Source organism: Arvicanthis niloticus, chromosome 9 (genome assembly GCF_011762505.2).
Source record: "Arvicanthis niloticus isolate mArvNil1 chromosome 9, mArvNil1.pat.X, whole genome shotgun sequence".
In the NCBI taxonomy this organism is placed as follows: Eukaryota; Metazoa; Chordata; class Mammalia; order Rodentia; family Muridae; genus Arvicanthis; species Arvicanthis niloticus.
The window spans coordinates 85,095,490-85,114,297 of NC_047666.1; the positions used below are offsets into that span (position 1 = coordinate 85,095,490).

Consider the following 18,808-nt stretch of genomic DNA (forward strand, 5'->3'; position numbering starts at 1 on the left):
AACTTATCTCTTCAGTGTTCAATGATTTACAAACTGCTGAGCATGGCCCTTCTAGGAATGTAATGTGATTTATAATTGGGATTTACTCAGACAGATGAATTTCAGATAGAAAGGACTCAGAAATAAAGATGAACTTAGGGGAGTACAGTGAGACCTCAGACACCCGGGCTTCAGGAGTTGAGTCACAGGAGCCTATGCAAAGCTAAAGAACAAAGGTGGGTAGATTAATCTTGTCCTGTGTGTGTCAGGAGTGGGAAGGGAAAGTCTGCTTCTTAGAAGCCTAGACTTAACAATAGGCTTGGTTGGCAGGATGGCAATGACCATGACACTGGAATGCTACTGTGTTAGTCAGCTATCTGCTGCTGTGGTAATCAATTGAAAAACTAAAGTTTGTTTTCCTCAATTCTGAAAGTTTCAGTCCATCATCGGTTAGATTACTGCATTTGATCCTATAGTCCATCACCTCAAGGACTAAGCCCATCACCTCAAGAACTAAACCCATCACTTCAAGGACTAAGTCATCACCACAAGCCTGTCACCTTGAGGACTAATCCTGTCATACTGACCAAGAGCAAAAGAAGAGCAAGTGCAGTCAAAGTCCCAATGACCTGACCTACGACTTAAGAGCTCAGCCAGGTCCCATCAGCACATCAGGCCAGGGACTATGCCATTGTCCCTCAGTCTAGAGACCATCGTCTTAGGAAAACATTCCAGATCCAAGGTCAACAAGCTTAACTTCTCAAGAGTATCTCAGGAAGGGTGGGAAGGGAATAACAGTTAATCATTCTTTGCCAGACTCATGGATTACAAGCCCATAGCCAATTTGGTGACTTGAATTTGCCAGGTCATTTTGTAAACGAGGCCTCTGAAATCAGATCGAGATGAACTACAGATACTTAGGACTCACTGAGGAATGAGAATGATTTTAATGCAGCAGGCTGGTGACTGGACAACCTCTGCTGAACCTGAGGAAACAGACAGAGCATGAACCAGGCATGTATTTCTAAGTGAATTTGTCCTATGGATGTGTGAAGCTGGCAGAAATGTTTTCCTACCAATCTTGTGTGTGCAGGGACTTCTAATAAGCAAAACCAGTTCACCTCCTCTTTCATCCCCCCACCAAAGCCCACCAATGTAGGATGCCATTAACATCTTTCTGCTAAGAAAGAGACAAGGAGATTTTCTTGTCTTACAACATACTTATATGGTAGATTACTTCACATGGGTGACAAGACTGGGTGGGAATCCTCTTTCCTAAGCAATAAAGAAAAAGGACACTGAGATTCAGGCATGGAACTGAAGTTCTAGAGAGTTACCATAAGGTAGATTTGGTTTCTGTGCCCAGCCAGTGTCTTTACCCAGAATCAAAATGTCTTCTCTACCACAATGTGTTGCAATTCAGGGGACCTGCCCTGCTTTTCCGCTTCTGAGGTGGTAAAAGCCTGATGGATAATTTCTTTCTCACAGAGGCAGTTAATGGGCTCTCTTCAGAAATTACTGACCTGGCAGTCTTCCCTCACCTTTCACTGTGGGTTCAAACAACTTACTTACCACAGCTTAGATTTATTGGACTAATGACATGGGGCAAAGGATGGAAAACAAGGCTTCGGGGTTTAAAATGCTTTCCAACACCTCTCATTTTCCAAGTTCAGACATGTACTCACCGACTTTCTTGTTTCAAAGCAAGGAAGAGCCACCCACCAAAGGGCCTGTTCCCATCAAGCAGAGCAATCTGAATCTCTAACATGGGTGTTTAGTGAGAGGCACTGTAATGTAATGTTGGGAGCCGACTCCTAGCAGAAAGTGGCTATCATCTTTGCAGCTATCTCAGGCAATATACCCTGACAAGAGACTTGTTTTCAACAGCCCACAATAGCTGAGCACACTCTGATAAACATCTTGTTTATCCTGCATATCTTGTTTTGCTGTTTAGTGCCCCAGCTGCAAGGCACATGTGGTATCCATGCCTGCAAGGCATGTGGCAAAGTGTATAAATACCCCGGATTTCCTTTCAATAAATGAGACTTGATCAGACCCTCTGTCTTGTCTCCATTCTTCAAGGCTCTTTCCCCTCCATTCCCACTCTCTTTCTTGCTAGACTCTGACCCTCGGACCGGAGCAGCAGCTCTGGCCGGGACACAGTGGCCCCCAAGCCGGGCAGAGTGGACAGCAACACTGTAAGAGGCAAGATTTGATGTTAGAAAACAAAATCGACCCAACGGTCCCGACGTGGGAGTCATGCTTTCTTGGGTAATGCTTGTAAGGTACTAAGAGAAACACATTCTAGGTAGAAAAACAAACAGTAATGTGTTTCCTTAGCAAGTGGTGGTCAATTATTCTCAAGTGAAGCCACTGACATGATGAGAGCCAAAATTTATGAAAACCCAAGTTTACTGGCCAGTCACTCAAATCCAAACAACCTTGGTGCCTGAAACAATTTTCAGGGAAGTGCCAAGGAGGCAACATTAGTAAGTGTGCTTCCCAATTAATTGTTGTTCAATACCAAATGCCAGACTCATAGATTACAAGCCCATAGCCAGTTTGGCGTCTTGAACTTGCCAGGTCATTTTGTAAATGAGGCCTCTGGAAATCAGAGCCAGATGGACTACAAACACAAAAAGCATGTCTTCTACAAGACTCTGCCCAAATGCAATCACTATTTGGAGGAACATACTGGTTTTATGAAGCTCCAGGGACTTCTTCCTCTGCCCTCCAGCTCTCCTACCAGAATCTTCCATGATTCAGACCTGGTAACTTGTATGTAATCCTAGCATGCATAGGGGTAAATTCAGAGAAGCCCTAGCTCCAGGATAGCCTTGGCTACATGAAATCATGTTTCTAAAAGAAGAAAAGATGTTTTCAGGAAAGGTGCCTTCTGTAGCAATCACACAACAGGGCACTGGGGACTTTGTCAGATCTCTGCTCTCAAAACAGCAATGAAGCAGGTAAAAGTTTTTATTATTCTGGGTATGGTGTCACTTAGGAAACAGCCACTTAAAAAGATTATAAATAATCTGATATAACAGGTGACACTGCCTCCCTGAACTAATATTTAACAGATGGTTTTGTTGTAGCCTGGGTACCTCCTGACTCCACAATCACAGGCACACTATGACCAACACACACACACACAGAGAGAGAGAGAGAGAGAGAGAGAGAGAGAGAGAGAGAGAGAGAGAGAGAGAGAGAGAGAGAGAAGAGAGATGGGGGCCATGGCAGTCTCTATAGAATAAAAAACAAAATTCTGAATTGAGAACAGGCTAGACCAACAAGGCAGGAATAAGGAGGCCAGTCAGGGCAGGACAATAATCTGGGCAATAAAGAATTATGCCTTGGACCAGGTAATGACACAGAAGATGGGGGAAAGTGTTCTCAGTATGGTTGGCATGAATTATTTAGATACACTAGAGTAGGGGACGAGGGGAAACTTAAGAATCCTGGTTCAGGTGGACAGCAGAATGCACTGGGACAAGGAAGGCTGTGGAAACAGGCTGATGGGCTCATTCTGCAGTCCATGGGGCATTGGATTTGAGACAGGATGTCATCCATATACAGGCAGCACTTTCTATGGCTAGCTTATCTTGCTGAGATGCTCTGAACATGGCTTTATTTATCCTTAATATACTGTAAGTGAGAAAAAAGTTCCATAGAACTTATCCTGTACAAGAACAGAGACAGAAACACTAAGGCTCCCATCACAAAGTTGGTTTCCAGTGACTCTGCTCTTTAAGCAATATACACATAAGAATGCATATTTTCTTTTTAATTAGGGGTAGCTCTCCCATGCTGTATTCATGTACCCCCTGGATATGATAGACCCACCTTCTAAAGAACCTGACAATCCATTCCTGTCTCGTATTTTCCAATTCAATAAGCAACACAAGAGGCTTTTTGTTCTCAGCTGCTTGTTCTTGCCACTTTTATCTCTGCAATTCATAATTACATATTTCATGGCTGAGAACAAGATGAAAATATATGCTCATTTAAATAAAACTTTATGTTCTGATCGAAACAGGAAGGACTGGATGGCTTTTGAGGAGTTATAAAAATATTGTTGCCCTTTTAAGTTTAAAGTTATCAGAACTGTATGGTACATACAGCTACGTGGTAACAGGTTAGTTCAATAGAATGATTCATTAAATTAAAAGGAATAGCATGTATTAAAAAGAAGATTGTGGAACGAGGGAGATTAGAGTGCTTAGAGTCCCTGAGTGCTTTCCGTGTCTGCATGAAGACTTGAGTTTGATCCCCAACACCCACGTCTAAAGCTGGGCACAGCAATGAGTGTTCGTAACCGCAAGGCTGATAGGTAGAGAAGAGCAGCGTGGGGCTTGATGACTAGTCAGATAATCTAACCAGTGAGCTCCAGGCTCAGTGAGAGATTTGCCTCAAAAAATAAAAATAAAAATAAATAGGTAGAGAGGATGACTGAAGAAAATACTCAATAATCAATCTGTCCTGTGTTGTGTGTACACACGTGCACACACACATATACACATGCATATAAAAGTGAAGATTACCTTTCAGAACTAAATCAAAGCATTCATTGTGGACACTAAATTCCACTGACAATCACAGAGCATACAAATCAAGAAAAAGAAATAAAGCTGCTAGTGATGCATGAACACTTGTTAGTAATACAAAACATTCTAATTCTTCCATTAGATATTTGGTGAGTCTTCCAACTGGGACACAAACATCAGAGCAGTAGGTAGGTTCTTTGCTTATTAAATAGTGTGATTTGTGCCAATGTGATTGCCCCATGAAGGCAAAGAATAAAAAAAAATTATTTTAATGATGTGGAAAAACTCCTGTAGGCCCAAATCAACAGCATTGCAGAGAGTCTAGGAACAAGCAGACCATATCACACAGGACACTGGAAATATGATTTGTAGTTTTGACTGCAGAGGAAGGAGGGGAAAGGAGCTTTCCAGGTGACATAGCCATCACCCCCAACACAAAAAAGCTGTGGGAAGGCTTGACTATTGGCCTCTGGTATTTGGATAGCCACTGAATAAAAAGATGGCTTTCAAGTACTTTGAAAGACATATTATCTTATAGGTTTAAAGACCATGAAAGTGGTTGGTGAGTCCAGCTCCCATCTGTGCATATTTTATTCTCTTCCAGCTCTTCATTAACATTCAGCTACAACTACCAGGGATAACTGGTTAATGTTAGGTCTCTCAGGCTGTGTATACATCTAAAAATGAGCTCAAACTGGACTATAGTAGGATTTCTGGTGGTTAGATAAAAGCCAGCATTCTTCAGAAACTTGTGAAGTTGGTTCCTATTTACCAAAAGAAATCATTTCCTTTCCCTCTGGCAGAAGAAACACATGGCTCCACTGACATGTACATGTGGCTGCATGTCAAAGCCCTGCTGGCCTCCAGGCTCCCTCAGTCACTATTCACACAGACTTGTCATACACTTCAAAGTCCACAATAACATACTTGCCTGTCTCATCTCAGAGCCTGCTCTGCTCTTTTTATACTCTCTTGGTTGTTCTCACTGCATACTCTCTTACTGTTCTCTTCTCTCTGGTTATCTCACTATTCACACTATGTTGATATTCTCCCCCACCCCCGCCTCTCTTTCTCTCCCTCTATCCCTTGCCTTCTCTCTTTCTGCACTATGATATCTTCTCCTCTATTCTCTTGAATGTAGTCCTGGCCATGTCCAGTCTGCTTTCATTTCTCTCTGCTCTGGACTCTTCCAGATGCCTCTGGATATTTTCTATCTTACACACACACACACACCTTTCCTTTAACCATACCATGGAGCAGTCATGTTGGCATTTTCTTTACTGCACCTTCATACAGGTAAACTAGTGAGTTCACCCCTGCCTTTCTGTGGCATCTGAACACAAAGACTCTGCATATTTCTCTGGTGGTCTTTGTTATATGATTTGAATGGGGAATGTCACGAGCATGTTTAAGTGTTTGAACATAGCTGATAGTATTATTCTGGGAAGCAGAGTCCAGCTGGAGGAAGTGATTTGCAGAGTGGAGGGCCTTGGCTAATTTTCCTGTCCCATTTCTGCTTTCTGACCTGTCCAGATGTGAGGAGGTAGCCTCACCCTCACTACCACAGCTGAGCCATGATATATATCCAGACTATGGGCCCAAGGATACTTTGTGAATACTTCAAGAACTTAAAAGATGTTTTCTGTTATTGGAAATAAAGATAGCTGGGGAGGGGTGAAGGAGAAGGTTGATATTTATAAGTAACAATAATTTTATATACATTTGACTGTTAGAGTAAGCATGGGTCTTGAGCTACAGAGACAAAAGAAGCAGTCAGTGACTGTCTTTGTTTTAACTCTGCTATCTGTACACAGGAGCCCTTTGTACTTCAGGAGTTGAACTGTGAAAATGTCAGGATGATGGAGACTATGACAACGACCAGACTCTGCAAACAGTTAGTATGTGTTCAGTGCTCCCCTGTGAGGACTACTGTGCTGTGTCAGAAGGCATGGAGTGCTCTGGTCTGGCCTTACAGCAAGGTGCAGGTAGGGTGTTGAAGGAGAGCACACACAAGTGACTAGTAGGTTCATGTACACTGGTCTATGGTAGAACAATTTTGTACCACAGGGTTGGCTAATTTATGCCTCGAGGATAAAGCTGTGACAGATCACATGGGCAACAAAATTTCAATATCTTAAAACAGGGAAATGCAACAACAAGGTGTTCCTTCTTTTGTCTGTCTGTCTGCGGGGTGGTGTATCCACTTGGATGCTCTGAATCCTATTCTCAACAAGGTTGGGCTGTCCATCTGCAGATAACCACTTTCCACCAGTGGCTCTTACTCTGGCCTTGCCTCATTGTTAAGAGTATGGGAGTCTTACTTAAAAGGGGGGAATCTCTGCACACCAGGTGTCTACTACTTGGGGAGTAGAGAAATGAGGACTGTGATGTGAGCTAGTAAGGGCAAAGTAAGGCGGGGAGCTAAAGGAAGTCCCAGGAATGAATGAAGCCATGTCTTCAGGTGAGCAAGTGCAGTGGCTACCTTCCCATGGTAGGCCTCCAGGGAGCCCACATTACAGCTACCTGCACTGCTCCAGTGCCGTAGGTTACAATGCCACCTCCCTCGGACCTGAGGACTAGGCTTGTTTTCCAGGTCTCAGAACTTGAGCCTGTGATTTGTTCTGACCTTGAGGAAACCAGCAGGATACTGAGATAGACATATCTGTCACACAGAAACCAGGTCTTCATACTTTCTTGGAAGGTACTGTAACAACTGAGTTATCTCCCAGCCCTGTATTTTTTGAGAGTGCTATGATTTTTGGTCAGAACTTTAAAATTATTGTTATTGTTTCTTTGTTTTACTTGTGGTTTCTGTGTGGGTTTCTGGGTATCTCAGCTGTGCCTGGATGGTTGTGTGGCAGTCAATGATTTGAACAAAAATTATACAAAGCTAATTCTCACTAGTGAATGTCTGCCCTCCACTGCTGAACCTGTTTGCATGGGAAGAATTCATTCAGACTTGCCCCAAACAAGTCTCACACTCCAAAGAGTTTCATGTACACATAAAATGGCTTAGCAGTCACCATGAATGCACAGAGAGGCTTTTGGGAAGCTCTGTCCAGCTAAGTTACAAAATCTCCCCATTAAATTCTAGCTGCTAGCAAGGTATGATCACATTTGCCTATAATCCCAGAATTTAGGATATGGAAGCAGGAGGATCAGAAGATCAAGGTCATCCTCAGATACAAATGGAGTTCAAGGACAGTCTGAGCTGCAGGAGTCCATCTCAAAACACTGAACAAACAAAAATTGTAACTGCATTCACTTTACTCCAACATCCAATCAACTACTTGCAATCAGGAAACTTGTGGTTGGAAGGTGAGGACACCCCAGGTGAGAGATGTTTCATCAATCAGTGTGGTAGCAATTTCTCAATCAACATTTTCTAGTTTCGTCTACTTTTGATCACCTTTTCAAATGATTTAATTTAATAATTTTGTTCAATTTTATATTTTTCTAACTGGAGAACAAACCATCTAATATAATTAAATGGATATGAAGTCTCAATCATATCTTAAACATTTGTAAATGTATTACTTATTAATATTTCATTTATTATGACATTGTATAAAATACATTCCTTCAAATATTAGTCAACCATACCAGGAGGGAACTTTTATTTTTATAAAGTATCTAGACATTATCAAAAAACTATGCAGAGGTGGAGAGGTGGCTCAGTGGCTAACCTGCCAGAGTAGAGTTAGGTTCTCAGCACCCAGTTGGCCGGTTCACAAACATCTATAACTCTAGCCCCATGGGATCTGCCACCTTTTTCTGGCCACCACAGGTACCTGTACTCACATGGTACAACCACATAGAGATACATAAAAGTAAATCTTTTAAATAAAGACATCGTAAAATTAAGGTTAGCATGGTCTATTAGCCCTGCTAAAGACTTAAATGTATATTACCTATTAGAAAAACTTAACTTGCAAAGTTTTCTGAGTAAGATGCACCTGATTTTGACCTAGACCCTCATTAAAAAAAGAAGCAGCAAAACCAGATATGGTATGTCTTCAACTATGCGAATCTATTCACTCTTAGAGATTACCTTGAAGGCTGCCACACAGTGCAGGCTCAGTAAGGCCATCACCACTGCCAGAAGGATGGTAGCAAGGTTCCTCACATCCCATATGGTCTCCACCAGAGGGATACTGCCCACTTGCCAGTCGTAGCACAGGGTGATGGGTGCCAGCAGAAGCCATACATTGAAGGCCAGGAGGTAGGAATAGGTAAGGAACCTACGAAGAGAACAGTTTTGAAATACAACTTCCCACATTTTACAAACACTTGCTTACCACAGTTCTATCTGCTCTGTTGGCGTTCTGGTAGAGGAAGACAGGGAAAGATGTCAAACCATCCATTAAACTGATCTAGGAACTTATCTCATAGCTTGTTTTTGTTTTTGTTTTTGTTTTTGTTTTTCGAGACAGGGTTTCTCTGTGTAGCCCTGGCTGTCCTGAAACTCACTCTATAGACCAGGCTGGCCTCGAACTCAGAAATCCGCCTGCCTCTGCCTCCCAAGCTTCTAACCACCATGTTGGGTGCTGACTTCAACAGAAGGCAAATAAGACATAGTAGTTTATCACACAAGTAAATACAGAACCTGGGGTAAAGTCAATGAAGGAATTCCTGATGACAGTAAATGGTAAACACATTCTTGCTTTGTAGGAGACTCTGTTTCTTAGACTGCCTCATCTTGCTATTGTCCAGAATCTGTAATACATTTTAAAAGATCTCATCATTTTGATAGCAGATTGATCCAGACTTAACTATTTCAGAAAGTAAAGTATTTGTGGTAGAGAGATCAAATCTCTTATTCACAGTTGTTAGGGTAGAGGACATCATGGGAGGAAGGTAGTGGGTGGGTTTTCATCCCCACTCCCTGCCTAGGACAGGGCTTTAAGGTGAAGTAGATGGCATTCCACTCAAGCATCTTTGGGATTAGAGAAAAGTGAATTTATCTGAACTCACAGCCTACATAGTCATTAAGCAATATTGAAGGTCCTTGAGAATTTCAGGGCTCTCAGCACAGAACAGATCCAGCCAACTCTCTGCACGAGGAGGTAAGCAACTGCCACAAGGCTTCTAGCTCTACAGAGCCACATCCCAAGATGATCTGCCCATTCCAACCTGCATTAAAATGCTTGCCTGAGTAACTGCAAGGCTAAGAAGAGAATTCTTTCTTTAGCCAACACCTAATAGGCCTCTCTAGGCATCCCTCCTAGAATGTGTATAAAAGAGGGTTTAGGATCGTGACTTCATATACCTTACAACTAAGAACCAGAGCAAAGATGACAGCTTAGCAGGAAGAATCCCCAACACACAAGCATGATGACTGAATCTGAACTCCAGAGTCTGCTTTAAAAGGCCAAGCATGGTGACAAGCTCCTCTGATATCAGCTGGTGAGGAAGAAACAGGCAGTCACCAGAGCTCTATGGCAGCCAACAAAATCTACTTAGTGACTTCCAGGCCAGTGAAAGACCCCATCTCAATGGAGGTGGACAACGTTTCTGAGGTTAGAGGTTGATTTCTGGCCTCTAAACACACATGCATTCCTATACTCTCATAGGCACACACAAATGCACACATGCCGATGTTAAACAAACAAACAAACAAACAAACCCAGAATTATCATTCTCCAATATCTAAGAGCCATGCTTCAACTTCAACCAATGAGAAAGGCTAATTAACTGCCAGCAAATAGATAAAGCTGACACTTCCATATAAATCAAACAGCTTCAGAATCTTCCTCCTATTGCCAACAGTTACTGAGTAAAACCTGTTTTCACCACTTTAAGTGATGGACAACCTAGTCCATATAATGTCTATGACATTACATATTCAATTAACTAGAGATAGGTTACACCTTGTCTCCCAGGACTACATAATACAATAATGCAAATTATATAGTGTGAAAAGGACAGAAAAAGTGAGAAGAATGTTTAGAATATAGGGCCTAAAGAGAAGCCCTCCCCACAGGAGGATTCTCAGATTGGCCCAGGAGCCAGCGCAGAATTTCTGTTACCTCCTGTGACAGTTAACACAGAGGATCATCTTGACAGAATTTACAATCACCTAGCAGTCATGCTTGTGGATGTGTCTGCAAAAACATTCCAGAGGGATTGAAATGATATGGTAAGACTCGTCTTGAATTTGGGAAGCACCATTCTATGGGCTGGGGTATTAGACTGAGCAGCCATATCTCTCTTTGATCCCTGATTATGACAACAATATTACCAGTTGCCCAACAATGCTGCTACCATGCCTTTCCCAACATGCTTCAGTATACCCTTAAAGTGTGAACCACAATAAACCCTACCTTGTTTCCTTCCTAAGTTTTTCTTGATTGGTACTTTCCTCACAGCAAGAGAATTAGCTAACACAAGTTTCATGCTGAGTATTAATTTAGCCTGAAACCCATCAACATGAGGTCTGGTTACTCCGGGCTTCAGATAATTCAAGCTGATATTTTCCATCACCTCCGCTCCCTCTGACTTTGCAGAGAGAAACCACCATTTCAGTGAGGAAGGCTACCCTGTGCTGACTCTCAGACTCAGAGACAGGCAGGAATGGGACTGCATCCATGGTATTTTCCACCACTCTCGTCTCTTGTAATTTTTAATAAAGTGCTAATGAACAATTAGTAAATAAGGACTGACTTCTTTCTGGTCTTGGGTTTATGTGCTGTCACCTGAGAATGCCACCTCACGCAAACCAGTGGCATTACTGTGGGCTACTTTCCATGCATGGGAGCAAGATGCCCCTCCCTTCATTTCAGTGGAAAATCTCTGCATGGCTTGACTGGTGGAAGCTGAGCCACATATTTCACAGACAAGGCAGTTGTCATTCACACCCACCTCTTAAACTTACTTAAAATATTTTCTGCTTGAAATAAATGACTCAGCAGAGGCTGAGGCAAAGAGAGAGCCATGAGTCAGAGGCCAGGCTAGAGTACCTACTGAGTGAGACCCTATCTCAAACAACAAACAAATCAGGTACACAGAGCTCACTAATTAATATTAATGTCATAAAGAGAGGCAGAAAACTTAATATTCCTGTTAGACATTCACACTATAATGAAATTGTCTTGTCCTTGAATTTGAACTAGTTCTAAAACCAACTGCTACTACAGAATGCATTCAAGAACCAAACAGAATGTGTTCCATGGTCAGGGACACAATGTCCATCCAGGATGTGGGAGAAATCACTAAACTAATGAGCTATTTTCTTAAACAAGCACATGGTAATGGTAACGGAGGACATTAAGTTAAGAATGGCCTACGAGACATACCACAGGGCATTCTATTTAGATACTGGGAGGGTTGTGCTGATTGTCGATTTGACAAGATCTAAAATCACCTAAGAGACAGGCCTCCAGGCATATCTGTGAGGAATATTTAGATTAGATTAGCCCTTTGGTGTACCTTATAAGATTATCCTAATGAGGTTAACTGAAGTGGGAAGACCCAACCTAATAGCAGGTGTCAGCATTTGCTGAGACGAAGTCCTGGACTAAATAAAAAGGAGAATTTTAGCTGAGCAGGAAAGTTCAGCTATCTGCCTCTAGTTTGATTGGCTGCCCTTAGTTCTTGCTGTCATTTCTTCCTCAGTGTAATGGGCTGTCCCCAGAAGCTCTGAGCTAAAATAAACTCTTCCTTAAGTTGCGTTTGTCAGGAAGTTTTATCACAGTGCTAGAAAAAAGTAACCAAGAAAGAGGCTAATTCAAGGAAACCACTATTAAACTAAACAACTATTACATAGTTGGAAAAATATAATATTAACGGATAATAGGGCTGGATACAGAAGCTCATCAAAATTTAAAGGTGATAAAATTACATGATGCAAAACTACCATGCGAAATAAACTAAATATCAAAATCGTGATTTAGGATTTGCTTCAAAATAACTGACCAGGCACAGAGGGGAAGAAGAGAGGAGGGGTACTGAATGAACCAGATGGCTGAGGATTTTAAGTGTTGAAACTGAATGAGTGTGTGGGTGTGCATATGCCACCTTCTCTACTTCTGTGTGTACTTGGTCTCTTTCATGATAAAACCCTGAATAGAAGAGAGGTGACAAAACTGCTCTATTTTACTTCTAGCTACATCTGGCCCATGGACTCTCTGGTAACTCACGCAGGGTTTTTTGCGAAGTCCATATGTTCACTCTGCCCTGCAAGTTTCCTCTACTTGCCTATTTTCTGGAACTGCAATGTTGTACCAACTAAAAGAAAATTAAGATGCATGTTTTTTTTTTTTTTTTTAAGTTACAATTTCAATGAGAACAGAGTAAATCACAGACCAGACACGGTCACTGCTTTCTAGTTTGTATGATTCAGATCACCCAGCTAGCTAGCAAACTCTTTAAGTACTTTCTAAGATATGGACATAACAGTGGAAAATGCTTTGCAAATATAAGCAACAAAGAAGCCATTTGGAATCACTCCAAAAGCTAATTATCTTTTAGGGAGGGCTATTTGAGCTGTGATCAACAATTACAGGGTTTCTTTTTAACTCCGTCTCTATGAATTACATTCAAACTGCTAAAAATTCAGAAACAAAATAGCCTGTACAATATTTCTGCCCTGCTGGGTTTTTTTCTTTTCTTTCTTTTTTAAAGTAAGAGCAAAAACAAAATGAATTATTTACCACCTTTCTACTATAAATCCTGTTAACAAGACGGAAAACACTAAAATGTTTTGCCAACAAGACAGAATGTGTAACACGGAGAATTAGAAGTTCAACGTAAACAATTTAGTGATTCATTTTTATTGAAAACCCAGAAATGGCTGAAGGAGTGTCACACCTAGATGTGGCAGCTCATGCTTATAACTCCAGAACTTGGGAGGCTGAAGCAGGAAGATCACAGCAAATTTAAGACCAGCCTGAGTGACTATCATGGTTAGCCTAATCAACTTGATAAAATCTAGAGTCATCTGAAAAGGAGAAGCCTCAATTGAGAAGTTGCCCAGATCAGGATGGTCTGTGAGTATAATTTGAGGGACTGTCTTATCTATTGAGTATAAGTGGACCTAACCCACTGTGAGCATCAGGACAGCCAGGGCTAGAGTAAGAGGCCCTATCTTCAAAAACACACTCTGCCTTTAAATCGTTATAGGTTTTTTTCCTCACAAAAATATAAAGAATTTGGTTTCCAGAGGCACACAGTTTCATTTGAGGCTGTTTGGTAGGACTTTACTCCAAGAAGCTCATCCTTTCTGTGTACTTCGGTAATGGTATCTTTCTGTCTTTGAAGGAGGATGAACCCAACACACTTCCTTGACTAGGACTCAGGAATAAACACAGTAGTAGCTCGTGCTTGTTTTGTGTAAAGAATGTGCTGCTGGACTCCTTCTCCTCTTTACCTGTGGAACTTCATCCATTCTTCTCTGCTAAACGACTCCCCTCCAACTGATGCAGCTTGCAGTAAGTGGACATCTGTGCTGATTTTGTCATGACTCTTAAGGATACTACTGCTATGAACTCAGTTGAAGTTGATGTTAATATTCCTAACCATTGGCCACTTGACCCTGTGGACTCTACCTGGATCCACCAGGTTTGGAAATTAGGGTTGTGGGTTTTGATGATCTTTTCTGCTCTGTTGCAGCCCGAGCTGCCCCACACTTGAGAGCCAGAAATGTTGAGAGCCGCTCTGTCAATGTTGGGACCCAAACTGCCAAAAGCCTTGGGGGCTAAGTTGTTAGAGCCTGCACTGCCCCAAGCTGCTCAGGTCCTCGAGTCAGGGTTCAGCAAGAGACAGAGTGAGGACTCGAGGAATGGAGACCAGACAGAGTGTGATTCAATCCTGTTTATTCTTCAGTCTCTCTTCTTCTCTCCAAGTCCCAAGTCTTGAGTTCCTAGTCCCTAGTTCCTAGTGCTTCCAAGTTCCAAGTTTCTTCTTCCAAGTGCTAAGTGCCTAATGTCTAATAATCTGCTGCAAGTTGTACTCCAAATTGTACTGTCCTAATGCCTAATTTCTACTCCAAGCTGCACTGTAAGTTGTACTCTCTAACCTAATTCCTAGTTCCAAGTTGTACTCCTAATTGTACCACCCTCATTTCTTCTGTCTGCCTCTCGCCTTTTATATGTCTCACTTCTAAGCCACACCTCTAAGTCACACCTTTAATCATGCCCTTAGGCCTTGTCTCTAAATCTGATCTCTAAGTCATGCCCTTAAGTCGCACACCTTTAATCTCACACACCCAAGGAAAGATCCTGGGTATCTAAACCAAGATGTTATCAGAGTGTGCTCAGCTGTTGTAGGCTGATGTAATCAAGTCTCTTGCCAAGGTATATGGCTCAAAATGGCTGCAAGGATGATAGCCACCTTCTGTCGGCTCCCCACACTGCTCCTCTATAGTAGCTGCTTACTCTTAACCTCGCAGTTCCCAAATTGTTCCATTCTTGCTTCAGTAGACTTTCCAGGGTCCTGTGCCCTAGGAACAACAAGGCTGTGCAGACACAATCTACTCAGTATCATCTCCAGAAACAGCCTAAGGATGCCACTTCCTACATTGCCTTTCTCAATTAATAGGAAGCCTTCTCTTGAATTCAGCCAATTTTAACTGATTCTCTGTGCATGTCTTAGGTGCTGAAGGTGATAAGCTCTGGCCCTACTTTCCATAAGGGTGTTTACACTGTGTTGGTGGTAAGAAGACAGGCATGGATTATGTGGTTGAATGACAGTATTTTAATATCAAATTTAAATTGGAGGGGCAGGGGATAGCTTGGACTTAGACTCAATAACTGGTGCTGTGGGTTAACTGAATGGACGAGTGTCTGTGTAGATATTGATAGGCAAGGAGTTCTTTTCTTGTGGTTCATGCAACTGAAAACATTCACTAATAGAAAAATATTTGATAAGAGTTGTTTCTTAAAAACTTAGACCTCAAACTGAATGAAACAATTCTTTTAACTGTGTTATCAATCATCATTTTAAAAGCAAACACAACCATGGGTTCTATCAGGCATTTCTGATAGGTAGTTCTCCAAAGCACATTGGAAACACTGCACTTCTAGCCCTCTAATAGGTGGGGCAAATAACTTCTGGTATGGGCAAAGGTGATGGTCTCTGAAAGCTGAAACAGGAGCCAGTGTGGTAGACTGAACACTTGATGCTGTTACAGAATCGGCAACTCTGGGGTGGCAAGTGTCATAAACATGTTGTAGTGATTTTTTTTCTTAATATAGAAATAATGATGGCTGTATTGATACTCTATCCATGACAAATTTCAAAACAGCACAGCATTAGTAGATCAGGGACAAAGAGAGAGGCTGGAAACAGGACATGATGATACAAGTCTTCAGTTCCAGTACTTGGAAGCAATAGCAGAGGCAGATGGATCTTTATGAATTCAAGGTTAGATTGGTCTACAGAGCAAGTTCCAATTTATGAAACTGAGTCATAAAGTATCTTATTATAAGGACGGATCTCATTTTGTTCCCACTCACTTTTGTGATACGAATTTGAGAGCTTTACTGTGAGAGGTGTAAGCTCCACCAGCTTCCTTTTCCTCTGCCAAACCGACTCAGCTATTCTAGCTGACACAACTATAAAATGCAAGCCATTCACAGCCCAGAGCTGTAAAGGCAGTAGGATCCATAGCCTAGTTTCACCTTGGTGATATGTAGATGGAATCAGAGATAATTAGCTTGCCTGTACATCTTGGGACTATCAGGAATGTATTAGGAAGAGAAACAGGAGTGGGGGGAAGTTGAAGATAAGCAAAGAACTGAGGCAAGAGTCAGTAAGTAGGTAAGTAAAAGCCCATGGAATTGACAAGGCTCAGGGCCTTTAATCTAGCACGCAGAAGGATGGCAGGTGGATCTGAATGAGATCCTGTCTCAAAAAAAAAAAAAAAAAAATAAAAATAAAGCCAATGAGAGTTTTCCAGGGAAGAGCTGCTGAAAGATTCTATGTAGGATCACAACCTAAGTTACTTGTGTTATGAACCTACAACACAGACCTGTTGTTTTGTCCCAAGATTTTGGTAAAGTTTAGGAACAAATGGTTTTTATGACTAGTATCTGTGAAGATATTAGCATAAAAGGTCTATGTCTGCTTACATAGTTGGCACAGAGAGGGAACAGAAATGTGGGTAACATGGAGGAGTCAAGGATTTTCTTGATCATCTTTTCTTGATGGGAGATACCCATGAGAACAAGATCCATCTTACAAAGCAGGAATTTCGAGCTCCAGGAGAAACATCTGTGATTTTCTTTTCGGTCTCCAAGGGGAAAAACCTAGGATGGTGTTAACAGTTCCATAGTGATGGCCTTTCCTGTATGTTCTCATGTGAGTCAGTGCAAGGACTTTAAGACAGGCTCTCAAACCTGAAGAAATCCCCATCTTATAACAGGACATGATGACACAAGTCTTCAGTCCTAGTACTTGGAAGCAGCAGCAGAGGCAGATGGATCTTTATGAGTTCAAGGTTAGACTGGTCTACAGAGCAAGTTCCAGGACAACCAAGGGTACATAGTGAAACTGTGTCTCAACAAACAAAAATAAAAAATTCCCATCTATAGAGTAAAGGGAAATCAACAAACAGTCCACAATAAAGTGTATCATAAGGCAATGGGGCAGCCACCAGGATGAAGAAGCCTCACACAAGGTCTTAGAGAAGAAACAGTGGTCACAGAATGGAGCAGCGGGTACTACAGGGCTGGAAAGAATAAACACAAACTGAGGTACTAATGAGGCTGGATTTCAGGAGCTAAACACGTTTATGGACAGTGAATGGTGGGATTACAGGGATGGGGAAGTGGTGAGAAGAATGTCAGGACTGCAGCAATGGATAGAACTCTGACTCCTTATCCTAAAAATATCAGGAAACCATCAACCTTCTAAATACCAGGAACACTAAAAATACCAACTGGGCATAGCATGGAGCACCACAATCTGAGAACTAACTGTGAGGAGACACAGAAGCAAGTTATAACAAGGCAGACCATGAGGTCATAATGAAGATGGTCTCACTGAAGACTGAGCAAATGAACAACTGAGGAATTGCCTCCAATGAAATGATACATGAGCCTATCTGTGGGGTACTTTCTTGATCACTAATTGATATAGGGGATCCCAGCCTGCTGTGGGCAGTGCCATCATTAGAAAAGTATGCCTAGGCTATATAAGAAAGTAGGCTGAGCAAGCCAGGGGAAGCAAGCTAATAAGCAACATTTCTCCTTGGTATCTGCTCCAAGCTCCTGCCTTGAGTTCTTGCCTAGGCTTCCCTCACTGATGGACTGTAATTTTTTGAAAAGATGTATTTATTTTATGTATATGAGTACACTGTTGTTGTCTTCAGACACACCAGAAGAGGGCATCAGATCCCATTACAGATGGTTGTGAGCTACCATGTAGTTGCTGGGAATAGAACTCCAGAACTCTGAAAGAGCTCTGGACAGGGTGAGTGCACTTAACCACTGAGCCATCTCTCCAGCCCTGGACTGTAAATTCTAAAATGAAATAAATCATTCCTCCCTAAGTTGCTTTTGGTCATGGTGTTTTATAACAGTAGAGAAGCACATTACAATACTACCTAAGGGGAAGGAAATCACACCTACCAGGTTTCCCTATATTAGGTTCTAAGATCAGAGTTGTAACATAGTCAGTAGCAATGACATGTACTATAGTGAGCCAGGGCCTTGTATCACAGCCAATAGCATCCTGGATGCTTCTGTCATGTTGTTATACTTTAGATACATTTCTTTTTAGATTTCTGCTGATCATGCCATGGTTTTTTTTTTTTTTTTTTTTTTTTTTTTTTTTTTGTCTTAGTTCAGCTAAACAAGAAAGCGCTGAATACATGGGGAACACGTATCTATAAAGCCACAGGACTTTCAAAGACAACATGGAAAAAGTAACTACAAACACTACTAAATGGAGAGAAACTGAACAGTCTCATCTGATGAGGAGAAACCTTTATATGTTTTTAAAAAGAAAATAATTGCCGGGCAGTAGTGGTGCACGCCTTTAATCCCAGCACTTGGGAGGCAGAGGCAGGCGGATTTCTGAGTTTGAGGCCAGCCTGGTCTACAGAGTGAGTTCCAGGACAGCCAGAGCATCACAGAGAAACCCTGTCTCAAAAAACCTAAAAATAAATAATAATAATTACTCTGAGATGGCAGAAAAGATAACTGTGAAAGTCCAACGAAGTTTACAAATCTAGTACAGGAAGTGGCTTTGGGCTGGACCAGGCCAGGAAAACCTCATCTAGGAAGCTCTGCTTTCCAGTGCAACTACTGAAGACAAGCTTGCAGGAGGGCGAGGTCAAGTGAGCT

At 41.8% G+C, this 18,808-nt stretch overlaps 1 protein-coding gene across 1 annotated transcript in view; it reads right to left on the reverse strand.

Moving 5' to 3' along the window:
• The window catches only part of Tmtc1 (transmembrane O-mannosyltransferase targeting cadherins 1), a 208,037-nt gene that overhangs the window by 78,991 nt on the left and 110,238 nt on the right, over window positions 1-18,808 (reverse strand). The window contains exon 8 of the mRNA XM_034511599.2: window positions 8,575-8,764. Within this exon, the coding sequence (XP_034367490.1) occupies window positions 8,575-8,764 (190 nt within the window). The remainder of the gene's footprint in view (window positions 1-8,574; window positions 8,765-18,808) is intronic.